The 20,892-nt window shown below is 48.1% G+C and overlaps 1 protein-coding gene across 3 annotated transcripts in view; it reads right to left on the bottom strand.

The window, feature by feature from the left end:
- Nucleotides 1-139: 139 nt before the first annotated feature.
- LOC124038533 (casein kinase I-like) overlaps nucleotides 140-20,892 on the bottom strand; it is a 30,625-nt gene continuing 9,872 nt past the window's right edge. For all 3 annotated transcript variants that reach the window (XM_046354541.1, XM_046354542.1, XM_046354543.1), the window contains exons 4-12: nucleotides 15,512-15,660; nucleotides 14,486-14,714; nucleotides 5,534-5,704; nucleotides 4,437-4,585; nucleotides 3,858-4,044; nucleotides 2,317-2,456; nucleotides 2,072-2,135; nucleotides 631-1,244; nucleotides 140-453 (exon numbers count right to left, since the gene is read on the bottom strand). In XM_046354541.1, the coding sequence (XP_046210497.1) occupies nucleotides 2,103-2,135; nucleotides 2,317-2,456; nucleotides 3,858-4,044; nucleotides 4,437-4,585; nucleotides 5,534-5,704; nucleotides 14,486-14,714; nucleotides 15,512-15,660 (1,058 nt within the window). In that variant the 3' untranslated portion in view covers nucleotides 140-453; nucleotides 631-1,244; nucleotides 2,072-2,102. The remainder of the gene's footprint in view (nucleotides 454-630; nucleotides 1,245-2,071; nucleotides 2,136-2,316; nucleotides 2,457-3,857; nucleotides 4,045-4,436; nucleotides 4,586-5,533; nucleotides 5,705-14,485; nucleotides 14,715-15,511; nucleotides 15,661-20,892) is intronic.

Genomic DNA, 20,892 nt, shown 5'->3' with positions numbered 1-20,892 from the left:
GCAATTGAGCATATAACTTTGAAATCCAACCTCTTCATTTCTCCCATGCACCTTCTCACATCTTCAGAGTAATAAGGCTTGTTGACTTATCATAATAACCAAGACCAATACTCAAAAATATTCTTGCAAAGCCGCCCCCTCTTAATGATAAGGTCCTTTATTACATTGTCCACCATCATTTGAAGGGATATTATTAGCTCTCTGCTGTTGACTAATGTAAATAGAATACTGTGAGCACATACACAAAGAGGAGTGAAACCTCAATGTAAATGTGTCAATAATGTTAATAGGAAGTGTTGTAGAACCAAAATGTCCTTGTTTAACACTTGGTTAAAATCTACTCAGAATTATTCCTAAACAGTGAAGACGTTAAGAGAAAATGGGTGACAGTCCATCTCTCTAAGTCTCCTACCATCCCCTTCCTCCTCTGACTTGCGGTCGGTCCTTGGCTTGCTGAAACCAAGAGTACGAAAAAAACAGTAAGACAATAAGACATTGACATATACAGACTATATGCAACCCCACCTCGATAAGCAACTCTGATTCAAACACTTTCACATTCATTCACTTCTTTACTATTCACCCCCCCCCCTCCCTCCCTGAACAATGTTGTTCCACATCTCTTCCTACCTCTCTCTGCATATCTTCCATTTCCCCCAAATTCCTCTTGACAGATCTTCTTGCCGACTACTTGACCCTCTGTAATATTCCCAGATATTATTATTATAAACACACACCTTAGCTCGAAATGTAGCTGTCATCAATTGGACATTCAACGTGAGACAAACGGTTTCGACTGTGTGTGTTTTTAACCAACACATTTGCCCATACAACACCACCTCAGCTAGAATAATCAGAATTTGCCCATTTTGTACTGACATCTCTTTTTGGGCATTGAGCTTCTGACAGACGTGTCCCACGGATCACATAGCCAGCATAATGAGTGAACCAGGACTCATTCACCAGCCGAGGCAAAGGTCTCACAAGCCTGGGAAGCAAGGCTAGGCCAAGAGAGTGTCTTTCACTTCTCAATCCTTCCTCTTTTCATATTTTCTCCCAGTTAACTACAGTCATATTGGACAAGCGTTCCCGTCTCACATCCATTGCAACTTCCTCTCCTTTTATTCTCCTGTCTTCATTCTTTAATCCGTCTTCATTCTTTAATCCGTCTTCATTGTCGTTGACCCACTCATGTTTTTTCATCCAACAGGATTAAGTAGGTATTTGATACCTTGCTACCATGGCTGCAAAAAAAAGTAATATATTTACTGTTTTTACTTCCCTTTTTACACACATTTGCAACAAATTTCACTAAATTAAGCATAAGCATACTTAGGGGCAAATCCATACTTGAGAGCTGTGTATGTGACTCACTAACATGAGTAGTGGGCCTGTCTGGAAAAGACAGTAGACTAGAGCACAGCGCTTGCAATGCCAAGTGTTGTGGGTTCGATTCCTGCTGGGACTGCTTTGTATAAAAGCGTCTGCTCAATGGCATATATTATTATTATTATTATTATTATTATTATTATTATACTGTATAAAATAATTATATATATTATTATACTGTATATTGAGATTATATACATTATTATTACACACACAAATAGACGGGTTGGCTAACAATGTCACGAAAATGATGTGAGCGCATTGACAGGGCCGGAAGCCGTGCTTTGTTGTGATTCTGAACAGTCAGATGGCAGCTTCTTGTCATTGTTGCTAGCTATGTGGCAAATAATAGGTGACTTGTTTCAGATTGTTTTGAGGTGTTTTGACTGAATTGATATAGGCTGATATCGTTCAAATTTGCTAGCTAGCTAACCAACAACCGTAACAATGTATTTGGTATTTGAGAGACAACGAGTGCTCATTATGCAAATTAGTTTGTTTTCAATAAACGTTGGAGATTAAATATAGTTGACATATCTCCAATCTAAGACAACCCCGCCTGTTTTGCCCCATAGTTGCGCTCAAGTCGGTTTTGTTGCTAAACAACCAACCCAATTATGCATTGATGGTACAGGTTACAGTTGGTCCATAGTTTACTGAGTGTTGTCTGGCGGGTCCTTACCTGCCAGTGTCCAGAGGGCCTGAGGAGCAGCTCACTTCCCCAGGTGTTCAAATGGCACACTGACCTGACGAAAAGGAGAGGGGGTTAACAGACGGCATAGGGTTAGTATAAGGTGTAGTGCATTCAACAGACATACTATACATTCACATACACAGGCAGACAAACTTCAATCACTTTTAGGAAGGGAAGCAGTGGGGTTCAGGGGAGCAGAGCGAGAGAGAGCTATACAATGGTAGGTAGCTGACCTGTGATGTGGCGATGCGTGATTGGCCCATCTGTGCGGTGAGATCAGAGGAGGAGATGTTAGCGGGGGCGCCGCGGTGGAGCCTCATGGCCACCTTCCTCTCTCGCTCTGCACGGGACACAGCCTGCGGGGACCGGTTCCCTACACACAAACACACACACACTTGGTGAAATGGAATCTAGTGCTGGGCTGGAACAAAAGCTTGCACATTGTGGACTTTCTTCATAGTTTCCTCAGTTGAGTCCAAACACAACAGATTGTTTAAGAGACCAATGGGGAACTAGAGGGTTACAAACTGGAGTTGTGAATTCAGTAAGTGGTTTAGTTTACACACCCTCCCCTCCCTCGTGTTTACGCAGTCATTTCATGTCTACTTTATGAAGTAAAAAACCTTCCACACTCGTAGTATTCCTAAGTAATTGGGGCATAGACCTGTAGGAGACTCAGTAGTAGAAAAAGAGAAGGTCCAGACTCTTAGAATTAAAGTACAAATGAAAATAATGTTTTAGTCCAAATGGAATAACATTTTTCTTTGTAATTTCGCCTTCATTCTAAGAATGCAGACCTTTTTCGACTACTGTCTGCCTCATGACTCACCTGACTGTGGGACTCCTCTGGAGGAAGGGTTACTGTCTGCCTCATGACTCACCTGACTGTGGGACTCCTCTGGAGGCAGGGTTACAGGGACTTACTCCTCTGGAGGCAGGGTTACTGTCTGCCTCATGACTCACCTGACTGTGGGACTCCTCTGGAGGCAGGGTTACTGTCTGCCTCATGACTCACCTGACTGTGGGACTCCTCTGGAGGCAGGGTTACTGTCGGCCTCATGACTCACCTGACTGTGGGACTCCTCTGGAGGCAGGGTTACTGTCGGCCTCATGACTCACCTGACTGTGGGACTCCTCTGGAGGCAGGGTTACTGTCGGCCTCATGACTCACCTGACTGTGGGACTCCTCTGGAGGCAGGGTTACTGTCGGCCTCATGACTCACCTGACTGTGGGACTCCTCTGGAGGCAGGGTTACTGTCGGCCTCATGACTCACCTGACTGTGGGACTCCTCTGGAGGCAGGGGGACTTACTGTCGGCCTCATGACTCACCTGACTGTGGGACTCCTCTGGAGGCAGGGTTACTGTCGGCCTCATGACTCACCTGACTGTGGGACTCCTCTGGAGGCAGGGTCTGGAGCCTCATGACTCACCTGACTGGGACTCCTCTGGAGCCTCATGACTCACCTGACTGTGGGACTCCTCTGGAGGCAGGGTTACTGTCGGCCTCATGACTCACCTGACTGTGACTCCTCTGGAGGCAGGGTTACTGTCGGCCTCATGACTCACCTGACTGTGACTCCTCTGGAGGCAGGGTTACTGTCGGCCTCATGACTCACCTGACTGTGGGACTCCTCTGGAGGCAGGGTTACTGTCGGCCTCATGACTCACCTGACTGTGGGACTCCTCTGGAGGCAGGGTTACTGTCGGCCTCATGACTCACCTGACTGTGGGACTCCTCTGGAGGCAGGGTTACTGTCGGCCTCATGACTCACCTGACTGTGGGACTCCTCTGGAAGCAGGGTTAGAAAATGCTGCATTGGGGCCATTCCGGATCCTGTCTACTCGCCCAGGGGGGTTGCCGCCCGGGGGTAGGGCACGGGGTGCCCTAGGTCCTCCCCCGATCCTCTCATCTGCCTCTCTCCTCTCCCGCTCCCCATCCTCGGCTGTTCTGCTGGCCCCCTGAGGCAGAAAGATGAACATGCAAGTTAGGAAAGGTGGCAGGGATTCAAAATGAATCATGTTTATAATCAACTGTGTTAATGTAATATAGAACTCATGTGTAATTGCATTTAAAATTAGTGGAAATTGAATGAAAAATAAGGACAAAATAGATAAATGGTTAATAGACATGCAATAATTGTTCATAGGGATGCAGTCAGTTCTACACTGAAATAGGTGCCGGTACTCATTTTGGGTGCTGGAACTGTTTATATTTAGGTGCAGGAGCTCCACAATACTTTTAGTTAATATTCTAGAAGAGGAACAGGGGCTCAAACAGTAGAACATTTGAGGTGCCGGTACTCCGCTCCAGTGAACTCCTGCCCAAGTCACGCACTGGATGCAGTACTCACAAACTTAAGCATGTTCCAGTCAAAGACGTAGTCGTAGGAGAAGCCCTGTCTGTGGAACAAGTTTCTGAACAGCTGTCTGAGGTACGAGTAGTCTGGCTTGTCATCGAACCGCAGAGAACGACAGAAGTTCAGGTAGGTGGAGAACTCAGCTGTGGATAGAGTGGGCCACAGAGGGTCACCAAAGACTTGGGTCAAATACAAATTAGCTGTGTTCAAATACCCATACTAACATACTGTATACTACATACTATTAGTTCATTTTAGTATACTGTAAACGACCGGTATGTTTTCAGTTGAGTGTAATAGCGCGTCGCCTGTCTACCGGAAGTTGATGCTGTTGCGATGCAACCTCTTGCTAGCTTGTTAGCATAACAAATGACTAGCTAGACATCAAGTGTGTTTTTAAATTCAATCTGGAGTGCAAGAGTGCGCTCTTTTTTGAAAACATTTACTGACACGGACCACATTCAACGGTGTTGAGCGTTAGGATATTCAGTTTTTTTGCACCCAGCCTCTGGCAGTCAGACGAGAGTGCTCTGAAATCGGAGTAGATAGCTTAGCTAACTAAGCTCAACTATGAATGACGTGAATAATCAAGTCAATAAACATTGGGTAGTTATATAGCATAAAGTCAATATACTGGCAAGTTCGATGTACTAGTAGCCAACTACAGTAGGTAGCTAACATACCTGGTACATATTGCTGTAATGATATGCTATGTAGTTCGTTAGGATAGCGTAGCTAACAAATTGTTAGTCAACATAACATGTAATGTAACTTATTTAAAAATTCATTACATTGCTCAAAATGTTTATAATTAGTTAAATCAACAAAGTTGTATCTGCTCTCGTCGCACGTCGGCTAAATATCTTCTGCCATTTCTTTCAAATCTGAAATCTTTTTGAAGCCATACTATGACCAATATGCGTACTATATACTCCATTTACGTGACAAACATGGGAATTCAAACACAGCTATTGATTTAGCTTGGTGTTAAAAGACTCCTTGAAGTGAGTTAACTAACACACTCATAGTTAGTGTTGTAAACCCAGGATAAAGAAACCCTATGTGTCAGAGATGAGACTCCAGCTACTCACAGGGGTATCCCTTGCAGAGCACCTCGATGGGGGTAGACATCTTTTTCTCACTGATGCGTTCGTACTTCTGTCTCTTGGTGGCGGCCTTGAGGCCCTGCCAGGGCAGAGAGCCCAGGTTGAAGTACATCAGGACATAACCCAGAGACTCCAGGTCATCACGACGAGACTGTTCTGCAGAGGGAGAGAGGAGACACTATACTGATCTTATTTCAAACAAAACCATATGAATGCCTGTAGAGGAGAATAAAAGAGAGAGGATGGGAGAATAGAGGAGTGGACAGGAGAATAGAGGAAAGGAGAGGGGACGGGAGAATAGAGGAGCGGAGAGAGGACAGGAGAATAGAGGAGCGGAGAGGGGACGGGAAAATAGAGGAGCGGAGAGGGGACGGGAAAATAGAGGAGCGGAGAGGGGACGGGAAAATAGAGGAGCGGAGAGGGGACGGGAAAATAGAGGAGCGGAGAGGGGACGGGAAAATAGAGGAGCGGAGAGGGGACGGGAAAATAGAGGAGCGGAGAGAGGGGACGGGAGAATAGAGGAGCGGAGAGAGGACGTGAGAATAGAGGAGCGGAGAGAGGACGTGAGAATAGAGGAGCGGAGAGAGGACGTGAGAATAGAGGAGCGGAGAGAGGACGTGAGAATAGAGGAGCGGAGAGGGGACGGGAAAATAGAGGAGCGGAGAGAAAAATAGAGGAGCGGAGAGGGGACGGGAAAATAGGGACGGAGAATAGAATAGAGGAGCGGAGAGAGGACGTGAGAATAGAGGAGCGGAGAGAGGAGAGAGGACGTGAGAATAGAGGAGCGGAGAGAGGACGTGAGAATAGAGGAGCGGAGAGAGGACGTGAGAATAGAGGAGCGGAGAGAGGACGGGAGAATAGAGGAGTGGACAGGAGAATAGAGGAGCGGAGAGAGGATGGGAGAATAGAGGAGCGGAGCGGAGAATAGAGGACAGGAGAATAGAGGAAAGGAGAGGGGACGGGAGAATAGAGGAAAGGAGAGGGGACGGGAGAATAGAGGAAAGGAGAGGGGACGGGAGAATAGAGGAAAGGAGAGGGGACGGGAGAATAGAGGAAAGGAGAGGGGACGGGAGAATAGAGGAAAGGAGAGGGACGGGAGAATAGAAAAGGAGAGGGGACGGGAGAATAGAGGAAAGGAGAGGGGACGGGAGAATAGAGGAAAGGAGAGGGACGGGAGAATAGAGGAAAGGAGAGAGGACGGAGAATAGAGGAAAGAGGAGCGGAGAGAATAGAGGACGGAAGAATAGAGAGGAAAGGGAGAGGGGACGGGAGAATAGAGGAAAGGAGAGGGGACGGAGAATAGAGGAAAGGAGGAGGAGAATAGAGGAGCGGAGAGGGAGAATAGACGGGGAGAAGAATAGAGGAGGGAGAGAGGACAGGAGAATAGAGGAAAGGGAGAGGACGGGAGAATAGAGGAAGAGAGAGGGACGGGAGAGGAAAGGAGAGAAACGGGAGAATAGAGGAAAGGAGAGGAGAATAGAGGAGCGGAGAAGGAGGGAGAATAGGGAGTGGACAGGAGAATAGAGGAGCGGAGGAGGATGGGAGAATAGAGGAGCGGAGCGGAGAGAGGACAGGAGAATAGAGGAAAGGAGAGAGGACGGGAGAATAGAGGGAGTGGACGGGAGAATAGAGGAAAGGAGAGGGGACGGGAGAATAGAGGAAAGGAGAGGGGAATAGAGGAGCGGAGAGAGGACGGGAGAATAGAGGAGTGGACGGGAGAATAGAGGAGCGGAGAGAGGACGGGAGAATAGAGGAGTGGACGGGAGAATAGAGGAGCGGAGGACGGGAGGAGAATAGAGAATAGAGCGGAGAGGGAGAATAGAGGAGCGGAGAGAGGACAGGAGAATAGAGGAGGGACGGAGAATAGAGGAAAGGAGAGAGGACGGGAGAATAGAGGAAAGGAGAGGGGACGGGAATAGAATAGAGGAAAGGAGAGGGGACGGGAGAATAGAGGGGAAGGAGAGGAGAATAGAGGAGCGGAGAGAGGACGGGAGAATAGAGGAGTGGACGGGAGAATAGAGGAGCGGAGAGAGGACGGGAATAGAATAGAGGAGGGAGAATGGAGCAGGAGAGAATAGAGGAGCGGAGAGAGGATGGGAGAATAGAGGAGCGGAGCGGGAGAGAGGACAGGAGAATAGAGGAAAGGAGAGAGGACGGGAGAATAGAGGAAAGGAGAGGGGACGGGAGAATAGAGGAAAGGAGAGGGGACGGGAGAATAGAGGAAAGGAGAGGAGAATAGAGGAGCGGAGAGAGGACGGGAGAATAGAGGAAAGGAGAGGGGACGGGAGAATAGGAGGAAAGGAGAGGGGACGGGAGAATAGAGGAGCGGAGAGAGGACGGGAGAATAGAGGAGTGGACAGAATAGAGAATAGAGGAGTGGACAGGAGAATAGAGGAGCGGAGAGAGGACAGGAGAATAGAGGAAAGGAGAATAGAGGAAAGGGAGAAGATAGAGGAAAGGAGGACGGGAGAATAGAGGAAAGGAGAGGGGACGGGAGAATAGAGGAAAGGATAGGAGAATAGAGGAGCGGAGAGGAGGACGGGAGAATAGAGGAGCGGACGGGAGAATAGAGAATAGAGGAGGGAGAGAGGACGGGAGAATAGAGGAGCGGAGAGAGGATGGGAGAATAGAGGACGGAGCGGAGAGAATAGAGGAAAGGAGAGAGGACGGAGAGGGGGACGGGAGGAAAGGAGAGGGGAGGGAGAATAGGAGAGGAGAGACGGGAGAATAGAGGAGCGGAGAGGGACGGGAGAATAGAGGAGTGGACGGGAGAGAATAGAGGAGCGGAGAGAGGACGGGAGAATAGAGGAGCGGAGAATAGAGGACGGAGCGGAGAATAGACAGGAGAATAGAGAAAGGAGAGGGACGGGAGAATAGAGGAGCGGAGAATAGAGGAAAGGAGAGGGGACGGGAGAATAGAGAATATAGGAGCGGAGAGAGGACGGGAGAATAGAGAAGGGACGGGAGAATAGAGAATAGAGGAGCGGAGAGAGGACGGGAGAATAGAGGAGCGGAGAGAGGACGGGAGAATAGAGGGAGCGGAGAATAGGGACGGGAGAATAGAATAGAGGAGCGGAGAGAGGACGGGAGAATAGAGGAGCGGAGAGGGACGGGAGAATAGAGGAGCGGAGAATAGAGGACGGGAGAATAGAGGAGCGGAGAGAGGACGGGAGAATAGAGGAGCGGAGAGAGGACGGGAGAATAGAGGAAAGGAGAGGGGACGGGAGAATAGAGGAGCGGAGAGAGGACGGGAGAATAGAGGAGTGGACAGGAAAATAGAGGAGTGGAGAGAGGACGGGAGAATAGAGGAGTGGACAGGAAAATAGAGGAGCGGAGAGAGGACGGGAGAATAGAGGAGCGGAGAGAGGACAGGAAAATAGAGGAGTGGAGAGAGAACGGGAGAATAGAGGAGTGGACGGGAGAATAGAGGAGCGGAGAGAGGATGGAAGAATAGAGGAGTGGACGGGAGAATAGAGGAGCGGAGAGAGGACGGAAGAATAGAGGAGTGGACGGGAGAGGACGGGAGAATAGAGGAGTGGACAGGAAAATAGAGGAGCGGAGAGAGGACGGGAGAATAGAGGAGCGGAGAGAGGATGGGAGAATAGAGGAGTGGACGGGAGAATAGAGGAAAGGAGAGAGGACGGAAGAATAGAGAATAGAGAATAGAGGAGTGGACAGGAGAATAGAGGACGGAAGAATAGAGGAGCGGAGAGAGGACGGGAGAATAGAGAATAGAGGAGTGGACAGGAGAATAGAGGACGGAGAATAGAGGAAAGGAGAGGACGGGAGAATAGAGGAAAGGAGAATAGAGGAAAGGAGAGGGGACAGGAGAATAGAGGAGCGGAGAGAGGACAGGAGAATAGAGGAGCGGAGAGGGGACGGGAGAATAGAGGAGCGGAGAGGGGACGGGAGAATAGAGGAGCGGAGAGGGGACGGGAGAATAGAGGAGCGGAGAGGGGACGGGAGAATAGAGGAGCGGAGAGAGGATGGGAGAATAGAGGAGCGGACAGGAGAATAGAGGACGGAGAATAGAGGAAAGGAGAGGGGACGGGAGAATAGAGGAAAGGAGAGGAGAATAGAGGAGCGGAGAGAGGACGGGAGAATAGAGGAGTGGACGGGAGAATAGAGGAGCGGAGAGAGGACGGGAGAATAGAGGAGTGGACAGGAGAATAGAGGAGCGGAGAGAGGATGGGAGAATAGAGGAGCGGAGCGGAGAGAGGACAGGAGAATAGAGGAAAGGAGAGAGGACGGGAGAATAGAGGAGTGGACGGGAGAATAGAGGAAAGGAGAGAGGACGGAAGAATAGAGGAGCGGACGGGAGAATAGAGAAGCGGACGGGAGAATAGAGAATAGAGGAGCGGAGAGAGGACGGGAGAATAGAGGAGCGGAGAGAGGACGGGAGAATAGAGGAGCGGAGAGAGGACGGGAGAATAGAGGAGCGGAGAGAGGACGGAAGAATAGAGGAGCGGAGAGAGGACGGAAGAATAGAGGAGCGGAGAGAGGACGGAAGAATAGAGGAGCGGAGAGGGGACAGGAAAATAGAGGAGCGGAGAGAGGACGGGAAAATAGAGGAGCGGAGAGAGGACGGAAGAATAGAGGAGCGGAGAGGGGACAGGAAAATAGAGGAGTGGACAGGAAAATAGAGGAGCGGAGAGAGGACGGGAGAATAGAGGAGCGGAGAGAGGACGGGAGAATAGAGGAGCGGAGAGAGGACGGGAGAATAGAGGAGCGGAGAGAGGATGGGAGAATAGAGGAGCGGACAGGAGAATAGAGGACGGAGAGAGGACGGGAGATTAGAGGAAAGGAGAGGGGACGGGAGAATAGAGGAAAGGAGAGGGGACGGGAGAATAGAGGAAAGGAGAGGAGAATAGAGGAGCGGAGAGAGGACGGGAGATTAGAGGAAAGGAGAGGGGACGGGAGAATAGAGGAAAGGAGAGGGGACGGGAGAATAGAGGAAAGGAGAGGAGAATAGAGGAGCGGAGAGAGGACGGGAGAATAGAGGAGTGGACGGGAGAATAGAGGAGCGGAGAGAGGACGGGAGAATAGAGGAGTGGACAGGAGAATAGAGGAGCGGAGAGAGGACGGGAGAATAGAGGAGTGGACAGGAGAATAGAGGAAAGGAGAGAGGACGGGAGATTAGAGGAAAGGAGAGGGGACGGGAGAATAGAGGAAAGGAGAGGGGACGGGAGAATAGAGGAAAGGAGAGGAGAATAGAGGAGCGGAGAGAGGACGGGAGAATAGAGGAGTGGACGGGAGAATAGAGGAGCGGAGAGAGGACGGGAGAATAGAGGAGTGGACAGGAGAATAGAGGAGCGGAGAGAGGATGGGAGAATAGAGGAGCGGAGCGGAGAGAGGACAGGAGAATAGAGGAAAGGAGAGAGGACGGGAGAATAGAGGAGTGGACGGGAGAATAGAGGAAAGGAGAGGGGACGGGAGAATAGAGGAAAGGAGAGGGGACGGGAGAATAGAGGAAAGGAGAGGAGAATAGAGGAGCGGAGAGAGGACGGGAGAATAGAGGAGTGGACGGGAGAATAGAGGAGCGGAGAGAGGACGGGAGAATAGAGGAGTGGACAGGAGAATAGAGGAGCGGAGCGGAGAGAGGACAGGAGAATAGAGGAAAGGAGAGAGGACGGGAGAATAGAGGAGTGGACGGGAGAATAGAGGAAAGGAGAGGGGACGGGAGAATAGAGAATATAGGAGCGGAGAGAGGACGGGAGAATAGAGAAGCGGACGGGAGAATAGAGAATAGAGGAGCGGAGAGAGGACGGGAGAATAGAGGAGCGGAGAGGGGACGGAAGAATAGAGGAGCGGAGAGGGGACGGAAGAATAGAGGAGCAGAGAGAGGACGGGAGAATAGAGGAGCGGAGAGAGGACGGGAGAATAGAGGAGCGGAGAGAGGACGGGAGAATAGAGGAGCGGAGAGGGGACGGGAAAATAGAGGAAAGGAGAGGGGACGGGAGAATAGAGGAGCGGAGAGAGGACGGGAGAATAGAGGAGTGGACAGGAAAATAGAGGAGCGGAGAGAGGACGGGAGAATAGAGGAGTGGACAGGAAAATAGAGGAGCGGAGAGAGGACGGGAGAATAGAGGAGCGGAGAGAGGACAGGAAAATAGAGGAGTGGAGAGAGAACGGGAGAATAGAGGAGCGGGAGAATAGAGGACAGGAAAAATAGAGGAGTGGAGAGAATAGAGGAGTGGACGGGAGAGGGAGAATAGAGGAGTGGACGGGAGAATAGAGGAGCGGAGAGAGGATGGAAGAATAGAGGAGCGGAGGGAGGATAGAGGAGCGGAGAGAGGACGGGAGAATAGAGGAGTGGACGGGAGAGGACGGGAGAATAGAGGAGTGGACAGGAAAATAGAGGAGCGGAGAGAGGACGGGAGAATAGAGGAGCGGAGAGAGGATGGGAGAATAGAGGAGTGGACGGGAGAATAGAGGAAAGGAGAGAGGACGGAAGAATAGAGAATAGAGAATAGAGGAGTGGACAGGAGAATAGAGGACGGAAGAATAGAGGAGCGGAGAGAGGACGGGAGAATAGAGAATAGAGGAGTGGACAGGAGAATAGAGGACGGAGAATAGAGGAAAGGAGAGGACGGGAGAATAGAGGAAAGGAGAATAGAGGAAAGGAGAGGGGACAGGAGAATAGAGGAGCGGAGAGAGGACAGGAGAATAGAGGAGCGGACGGGAGAATAGAGGAGAGGACGGGAGAATAGAGGAGCGGAGAGGGGACGGGAGAATAGAGGAGCGGAGAGGGGACGGGAGAATAGAGGAGCGGAGAGGGGACGGGAGAATAGAGGAGCGGAGAGGGGACGGGAGAATAGAGGAGCGGACAGGAGAATAGAGGACGGAGAATAGAGGAAAGGAGAGGGGACGGGAGAATAGAGGAGAGGACGGGAGATTAGAGGAGCGGAGAGAGGATGGGAGAATAGAGGAAAGGAGAGAGGACGGGAGAATAGAGGAAAGGAGAGGGGACGGGAGAATAGAGGAAAGGAGAGGAGACGGGAGAATAGAGGAAAGGAGAGGAGAATAGAGGAGCGGAGAGAGGACGGGAGAATAGAGGAGTGGACGGGAGAATAGAGGAGCGGAGAGAGGACGGGAGAATAGAGGAGTGGACAGGAGAATAGAGGAGCGGAGAGAGGATGGGAGAATAGAGGAGCGGAGCGGAGAGAGGACAGGAGAATAGAGGAAAGGAGAGAGGACGGGAGAATAGAGGAAAGGACGGGAGAATAGAGGAAAGGAGAGAGGACGGAAGAATAGAGGAGCGGACGGGAGAATAGAGAAGGAGGACGGGAGAATAGAGAATAGAGGAGCGGAGAGAGGGACGGGAGAATAGAGGAGCGGAGAGAGGACGGAAGAATAGAGGAGCGGAGAGAGGACGGGAGAATAGAGGAGCGGAGAGAGGACGGAAGAATAGAGGAGCGGAGAGAGGACGGAAGAATAGAGGAGCGGAGAGAGGACGGAAGAATAGAGGAGCGGAGAGGGGACAGGAAAATAGAGGAGCGGAGAGGGGACAGGAAAATAGAGGAGTGGACAGGAAAATAGAGGGCGGGAGAATAGAGGAAAGGAGAGGGGACAGGAGAATAGAGGAGTGGACAGGAAAATAGAGGAGCGGAGAGAGGACGGGAGAATAGAGGAGCGGAGAGAGGACGGGAGAATAGAGGAAAGGAGAGAGGACGGGAGAATAGAGGAAAGGAGAGTGGACGGGAGAATAGAGGAAAGGAGAGTGGACGGGAGAATAGAGGAAAGGAGAGTGGACGGGAGAATAGAGGAAAGGAGAGTGGACGGGAGAATAGAGGAAAGGAGAGTGGACGGGAGAATAGAGGAAAGGACAGGGGACGGGAGAATAGAGGAAAGGAGAGAGGACGGGAGAATAGAGGAAAGGAGAGTGGACGGGAGAATAGAGGAAAGGACAGGGGACGGGAGAATAGAGGAAAGGAGAGAGGACGGGAGAATAGAGGAGCGGACGGGAGAATAGAGGAGCGGACGGGAGAATAGAGGAGCGGACGGGAGAATAGAGGAGCGGAGAGAGGACGGGAGAATAGAGGAGTGGACAGGAGAATAGAGAATAGAGGAGTGGACGGGAGAATAGAGGAGTGGACAGGAGAATAGAGGAAAGGAGAGAGGACGGGAGAATAGAGGAGTGGACAGGAGAATAGAGGAAAGGAGAGGGGACGGGAGAATAGAGGAGAGGACGGGAGAATAGAATAGTGGAGTGGGCGGGAGAATAGAGGAGTGGGCGGGAGAATAGAGGAGTGGGCGGGAGAATAGAGGAGTGGGCGGGAGAATAGAGGAGTGGGCGGGAGAATAGAGGAGTGGAGAATAGAGGACAGCAGAATAGGAGAGGACAGGAGAATAGAAGAGAGGACAGGAGAATAGAAGAGAGGACAGGAGAATAGAAGAGAGGACAGGAGAATAGAAGAGAGGACAGGAGAATAGAAGATAAGAGCGTCTGCTAAATGACTTAAATGTAAATGAGAATAGAAGAGGACAGGAGAATAGAAGAGAAAGGATAAGGAGAGAGAGAGGAGAATAGAAGAGAAATGATAATAGAGGAGAGAGGAGAGGACAGGAGAAAAAGGACAGCAGAAGAGGACAGGAGAATAGAAGAGAGGACAGGAGAATAGAAGAGGACAGGAGAATAGGAGAATAGAAGAGAAAGGATAGACGAGAAAGGATAATAGACGAGAAAGGATAATAGAGGAGAAGGTAGAGGACAGGAGAATCGAGGAGGAAGAGGAGAGGACGTGAGAATAGAGGATAAAGGAAAAGAGAAAAGAAGAGGAGAGTGAGGGAGGAAGGAGGAAGAGAGAGGAGAGAGAAGGGACAATACTGGTGAGAGTCCTACTACAGTAGTTCTGAGAATCCAGCCATGACTACACACAGCCTATAAAGGGCCAAATAAACATGCACAAACACACAATATTGCAAGTAGTACTGAACCTATCCCCAGGTGTGTGTTGATGGATGCGTAGCGCGCGGTGCCAGTCAGGTTCTTGTTCTCGCGGTAGGGGATGTGCTGATGTGTGCGGGCGTCGCGGTACTTCTTGGCCAGGCCAAAGTCGATGATGTACACCAGGTTGCCCTTCTTGCCCAGGCCCATCAGGAAGTTGTCAGGCTTCACATCTCTGTGGATGAAGTTCTTAGAGTGGATGTACTCAATACGGCTGATCTGGAGAAGAGAGGAGGGGAGAAAGTGGGGAAGGGTAGGAGAGAGGGAATGTTGACTATCATCAGTTCCAGTTCTTGATTAAATCCACTAACGTTATACACCGAGTGTCTTTCCATGACAGACTGACCAGGTGAAAGCTATGATCCCTTATTGATGTCACCTGTTAAATCCACTTCAAATCAGTGTAGATGAAGGGGAGGAGTCAGGTTAGAGAAGGATTTTAAGCCTTCTTTTAAGATTCAGGTGCTTTTGAACGGGGTATGGTAGTAGGTACCAGGTGCACCGGTTTGAGAGGGTCAAGAGCGGCAATGTTGCTGGGTTTTAGATGCTAAACAGTTTCCCGTGTGTATCAAGAAGGGTCAACAACCCAAAGAACATCCAGCCAACTTGCCACAACCGTTGGAAGCCATTGCATTAACATGTAGAGGCTATTCTGAGGGCAAAAGGGGATGCAACTTAATATTAGGAATGTGTACCTAATGTTTTGTACACTCAGTGTATATAATCAAGGGCTATCCTTTGAAAATGCCATCACAATAAATCTTACAGAATAACCTATAAACCATATGATATGATAAAAAGGCGGAGGAGATGGAGGAGGAAAATGCCTTTCCTGAACTAACACTCATACTTGGCTTTTCCCCTCTAACCTTGTTGATAACTAAGAAATACTGTACTTACTGTGACGTGCTTGTCCCACCTGGCTATCCTACTAACTGTAAGTGGCTATGGATAAGAGCGTCTGCTAAATGACTCAAATGTAAATGTGATGATGAGGAAGAGGAGTTGTGTTGTACCATCTGGTCAGCCAGCAGCAGGACAGTCTTGAGGCTGAACTTGCGGGAGCAGAAGTTGAACAGGTCCTCCAGACTGGGGCCTAGCAGCTCCATCACCATCACGTTGTAATCTCCCTCTGCTCCACACCACTTTATGGACGGGATGCCCACTGTAGGGAATGGAAGGGAGAGTGTGATTTCTAAGGATGCCCACTGTAGGGAATGGAAGGGAGAGTGTGATTTCTAAGGATGCCCACTGTAGGGAATGGAAGGGAGAGTGTGATTTCTAAGGATGCCCACTGTAGGGAAAGGAAGGAGAGAGTGATTTATAAGGATGCCCACTGTAGGGAATGGAAGGAGAGAGAGATTTATAAGGATGCCCACTGTAGAGAAAGGAAGGAGAGAGAGTGATTTATAAGGATGCCCACTGTAGAGAAAGGAAGGAGAGAGTGATTTATAAGGATGCCCACTGTAGAGAAAGGAAGGAGAGAGTGATTTATAAGGATGCCCACTGTAGAGAAAGGAAGGAGAGAGTGATTTATAAGGATGCCCACTGTAGAGAAAGGAAGGAGAGAGTGATTTATAAGGATGCCCACTGTAGAGAAAGGAAGGAGAGAGTGATTTATAAGGATGCCCACTGTAGAGAAAGGAAGGAGAGAGTGATTTATAAGGATGCCCACTGTAGGGAATGAAGGTGAAAGACATGTGAAAGGGAGCGGAGTTACAGCCTCACTCTATCCAATCGGAGCAGTATGACCAAGTTACAACCCGCCCATTTCTTGACATATAGCTAAACTAGCCAATGTATTTGTTTTGAATTTCATCCAGCCAGGTGAGTTGTTTAGAATTGTTTAATTTCTGTGGATCATGGAAAATGACTAAGTTTCAAAAGCATCTCTGATCACAATTCATGATGTTACATTGGACCAATTTGCATTGATGTTCTTTTATGTTCTCAAACTAACAGCGGTGCCTGTATTATGTTCTTCCATACAGGCGTGACAAGCTGGGTTGATGCTCCTATGCTAATGTTGTTGATCAGTAGGCTAATAAGTCCCAAATGAAAGGCAAACAAATTGTTTGTCATCTGTAGCACCATAGACTCCGTGATTTACGGTGCAGTCGGGAAGTATTAAGACCACTTGACTTTTTCCACATTTTGTTACGTTACAGCCTTGTTCTAAAATTAATTTAATTGTTTACCCCCCTCAATCTACACACAATACCACATAATGGCAATTAATCATCTTAAAAAGATGAGGCCTGTAATTTTCATCATAGGTACACTTCAACTATGACAGACAGAATGAGAAAATGAGAAAAAAAATATCCAGAAAATCACATTGTAGGATTTTTTATTAATTTATTTGAAAATATGGTGGAAAATAAGTATTTGGTCACCTACAAACAAGCAAGATTTCTGGCTCTCACAGACCTGTAACTTCTTCTTTAAGAGGCTCCTCTGTCCTCCACTCATTACCTGTACTAATGGAACCTGTTTGAACTTATCAGTATAAAAGACACCTGTCCACAACCTCAAACAGTCACACTCCAAACTCCACTATGGCCAAGACCAAAGAGCTGTCAAAGGACACCAGAAACAAAAGTGTAGACCTGCACCAGGCTGGGAAGACTGAATCTGCAATAGGTAAGCAGCTTGGTTTGAAGAAATCAACTGTGGGAGCAATTATTAGGAAATGGAAGACATACAAGACCACTGATAATCTCCCTCGATCTGGGGCTCCACGCAAGATCTCACCCCGTGGGGTCAAAATGATCACAAGAACAGTGAGCAAAAATCTCAGAAGCACACGGGGGGGACCTAGTGAATGACCTGTAGAGAGCTGGGACCACAGTAACAAAGCTTACCGTCAGTAACACACTACGCCGCCAGGGACTCAAATCCTGCAGTGCCATGCGTGTCTCCCTGCTTAAGCCAGTACATGTCCAGGCCCGTCTGAAGTTTGCTAGAGAGCATTTGGATGATCCAGAGGAAGATTGGGAGAATGTCATATGGTCAGATGAAATCAAAATAGAACTTTTTGGTAAAAACTCAACTCGTCGTGTTTGGAGGACAAAGAATGCTGAGTTGCATCCAAAGAACACCATACCTACTGTGAAGCATGGGGGTGGAAACATCATGCTTTGGGGCTGTTTTTCTGCAAAGGGACCAGGAAGACTGATCCGTGTAAAGGAAATAATGAATGGGGCCATGTATCGTGATATTTTGAGTGAAAACCTCCTTCCATCAGCAAGGGCATTGAAGATGAAACGTGGCTGGGTCTTTCAGCATGACAATGATCCCAAACACACCGCCCGGGCAACGAAGGAGTGGCTTCGTAAGAAGCATTTCAAGGTCCTGGAGTGGCCTAGCCAGTCTCCAGATCTCAACCCCATAGAAAATCTTTGGAGGGAGTTGAAAGTCTGTGTTGTCCAGCAACAGCCCCAAAACATCACTGCTCTAGAGGAGATCTGCATGGAGGAATGGGCCAAAATACCAGCAACAGTGTGTGAAAACCTTGTCAAACATTTTCTGTAAGTCTTCACCTCTGTCATTGCCAACAAAGGGTATATAACAAAGTATTGAGAAACTTTTGTTATTGACCAAATACTTATTTTCCACCATAATTTGCAAATAAATTCATTGAAAAAAATCCTACAATGTGATTTTCTGGATTGTTTTCCCCTCATTTTGTCTGTCATAGTTGAAGTGTACCTATGATGAAAATTACAGGCCTCTCATCTTTTTAAGTGGGAGAACTTGCACTGACTAAATGGTGGCTGACTAAATACTTTTTTGCCCCACTTCATTTGACCCTTCTGCAAAACATGACTTAGTACTTGGTGGCAAAACCCTTGTTGGCAATCACAGAGGTCAGATGCTTCTTGTAGTTGGCCACCAGGTTTACACACGTCTCAGGAGGGATTTTGTCCCACTCCTCTTTGCAGATCTTCTCCAAGTCATTAAAGTTCCGAGGCTGACGATTGGCAACTTGAACCTTCAGCTGCAGCCACAGATTTTCTATGTATTAAGGTCTGGAGACTGGCTAGGCCACTCCAGGACCTTAATGTGCTTCTTCTTGAGCCACTCCGTTGTTGCCTTGGCCGTGTGTTTTGGATCATTGTCACTGTCATGACGTTGGCCTGGGGGTAGGTTTATGACAGTCATAAATACCTCTTCCCCCCTTTTTCCACTCTCTACCCTACGGAGGTTACATTCCCAAAACCCTTGGTTAACAGAGAATCTGGGAACATCAGAAGGTGGGGGGAAATGAACTATATTCTGGCAATCCGATCAATTGAACATATGCGGTGGTACTTAATGGATATGATGTCAGTTCAGTTGCCATCTGAAACATTCTTATCAATGATAAGATGACAAACTCTACAGTGGAAAGTCTACACAGAGTTATCGGATTCACATGGAATTGTTCAATTTAAATGTTTGAATATGAAATTATTCATGATGGGATGAAATGTGATTTTAGCTTCTAAAATGTGAGATTTGGGTTTTCATAAGATAGGGCTCTGCTCAATCAGTGGCCAGCCCCTGTGAAGGGACATGGGCTATAAAACTTTTCAAACACGCCCTCCTCTCCCTTCCTATATAAGCCCTTGACGACAATATAACCTGTTCCAAGGATGACCGTCCTATGTCAGAATGGTTCAGATAATAACTACAGAACGAAGCCAACATCAGCGTGAGCTTTGGTTGCGAATGGTATGAACTTTAAACTCTTATTCACTACAGAAGTGATACCTCCTAGCCGTTGAGTTAGCAACAGCAGATGCAAACGAGGGTTAGGAAGGAACAGACAGAGTATTCCGTCTATCACCCAAAGACGTTACTACAACGTATCCAATTGACAACCATAGACATTCTTCAAAGGACTCTGTTGGGCAACATGGCCTTCCATCTACCACCAACCTACCGAAGCGCAGCTCAGAGTAAATATTTATTGCATTTTCCTTTTCCAAATGGGCGGTCATTTAGAATGCATAAGATACTGTATTTACGATAGCACAGCTTCTCCCTGTGTCCCTCAGTCTTCCAGCTCTTTCACTCAAACCCAGCCCATTTCCTTTGTGTACAAGCTGTCATATCTGTTCCGCCCGCTAGGGACATTTTCCTTTGACGTAATTTGTAATCAAGTTATGATTTAATTCTGTGTAATTCTGTGTGATTAGTTAAGTATTTAGTAAATAAATAATTAAACCCAATTTTGTATTGCTGGTTCAACTTGTTAACCAAGGTTCGTGCAGATAACCAAGAATTTACAACTTTCAGATGAGACTGAATTAAGATGACGATTAATATTGACTGCTATTGATGTAAAATATTACTAGGTCTTTAAGAGTTTATTCAGAAGATAACAGCTCTATAAATATTATTTTGTGGTGCCTGACTCTAGTTAATTACATTATTAGCTCAATTAGGTAATATTAATTACGGAGAAATGATTTTATAGAATAGCATGTCATATCACTTAATCCGGCATAGCCAAAGACATGACATCATGCTGGAATACACATCCACGACCCATTTTCAATGTGCTGGAAGGAGGTTCTCACCCAAGATTTGACGGTACATGGCCCCGTCCATTGTCCCTTTGATGCGGTGAAGTTGTCCTGTCCCGTTGGCAGAAAAACACCCCCAAAGCATAATGTTTCCACCTCCATGTTTGACGGTGGGTATGGTGATATTGGGGTCATAGGCAGCATTCCTCCTCCTCCAAACATGGCGAGTTGAGGCCAAAGAGCTCCATTTTGGTATCATCTGACCACAACACTTTCACCCAGTTGTCCTTTGAATCATTCAGATGTTCATTGGCAAACTTCAGAAGGGCATGTATATGTGCTTTCTTGAGCAGGGGGACCTTGCGGGCGCTGCATGATTTCAGTCCTTCACGGCGTAGTGTGTTACCAATTGTTTTCTTGGTGACTATGGTCCCAGCTGCCTAGAGATCATTGATAAGATCCTCCCATGTAGTTCTGGGCTGAATCCTCACCATTCTCATGATCATTGCAACTCCATGAGGTGAGATCTTGCATGGGGCCCCAGGCCGAGGGCGATAGACAGTTATTTTGTGTTTCTTCCATTTGAGAATAATCGCACCAACTGTTGTCACCTTCTCACCAAGCTGCTTAGATATGGTCTTGTAGCCCATTCCAGCCTTGTGTAGGTCTACAATCTTGTCCCTGACATCCTTAGAGAGCTCTTTGGTCTTGGCCATGGTGGAGAGTTTGGAATCTGATTGATTGATTGCTTCTGTGGACAGGTGTCTTTTATACAGGTAACAAGATGAGATTAGGAGCACTCCCTTTAAGAGTGTGCTCCTAATCTCAGCTCGTTACCTGTATAAAAGACACCTGAGAGCCAGAAATCTTTCTGATTGAGAGGG

This window comes from Oncorhynchus gorbuscha, linkage group LG06 (genome assembly GCF_021184085.1).
Source record: "Oncorhynchus gorbuscha isolate QuinsamMale2020 ecotype Even-year linkage group LG06, OgorEven_v1.0, whole genome shotgun sequence".
Classification (NCBI taxonomy): Eukaryota; Metazoa; Chordata; class Actinopteri; order Salmoniformes; family Salmonidae; genus Oncorhynchus; species Oncorhynchus gorbuscha.
The sequence above is the reverse complement of the archived record's forward strand: the minus strand, read 5'-3'. Positions and strand labels throughout refer to the sequence as shown.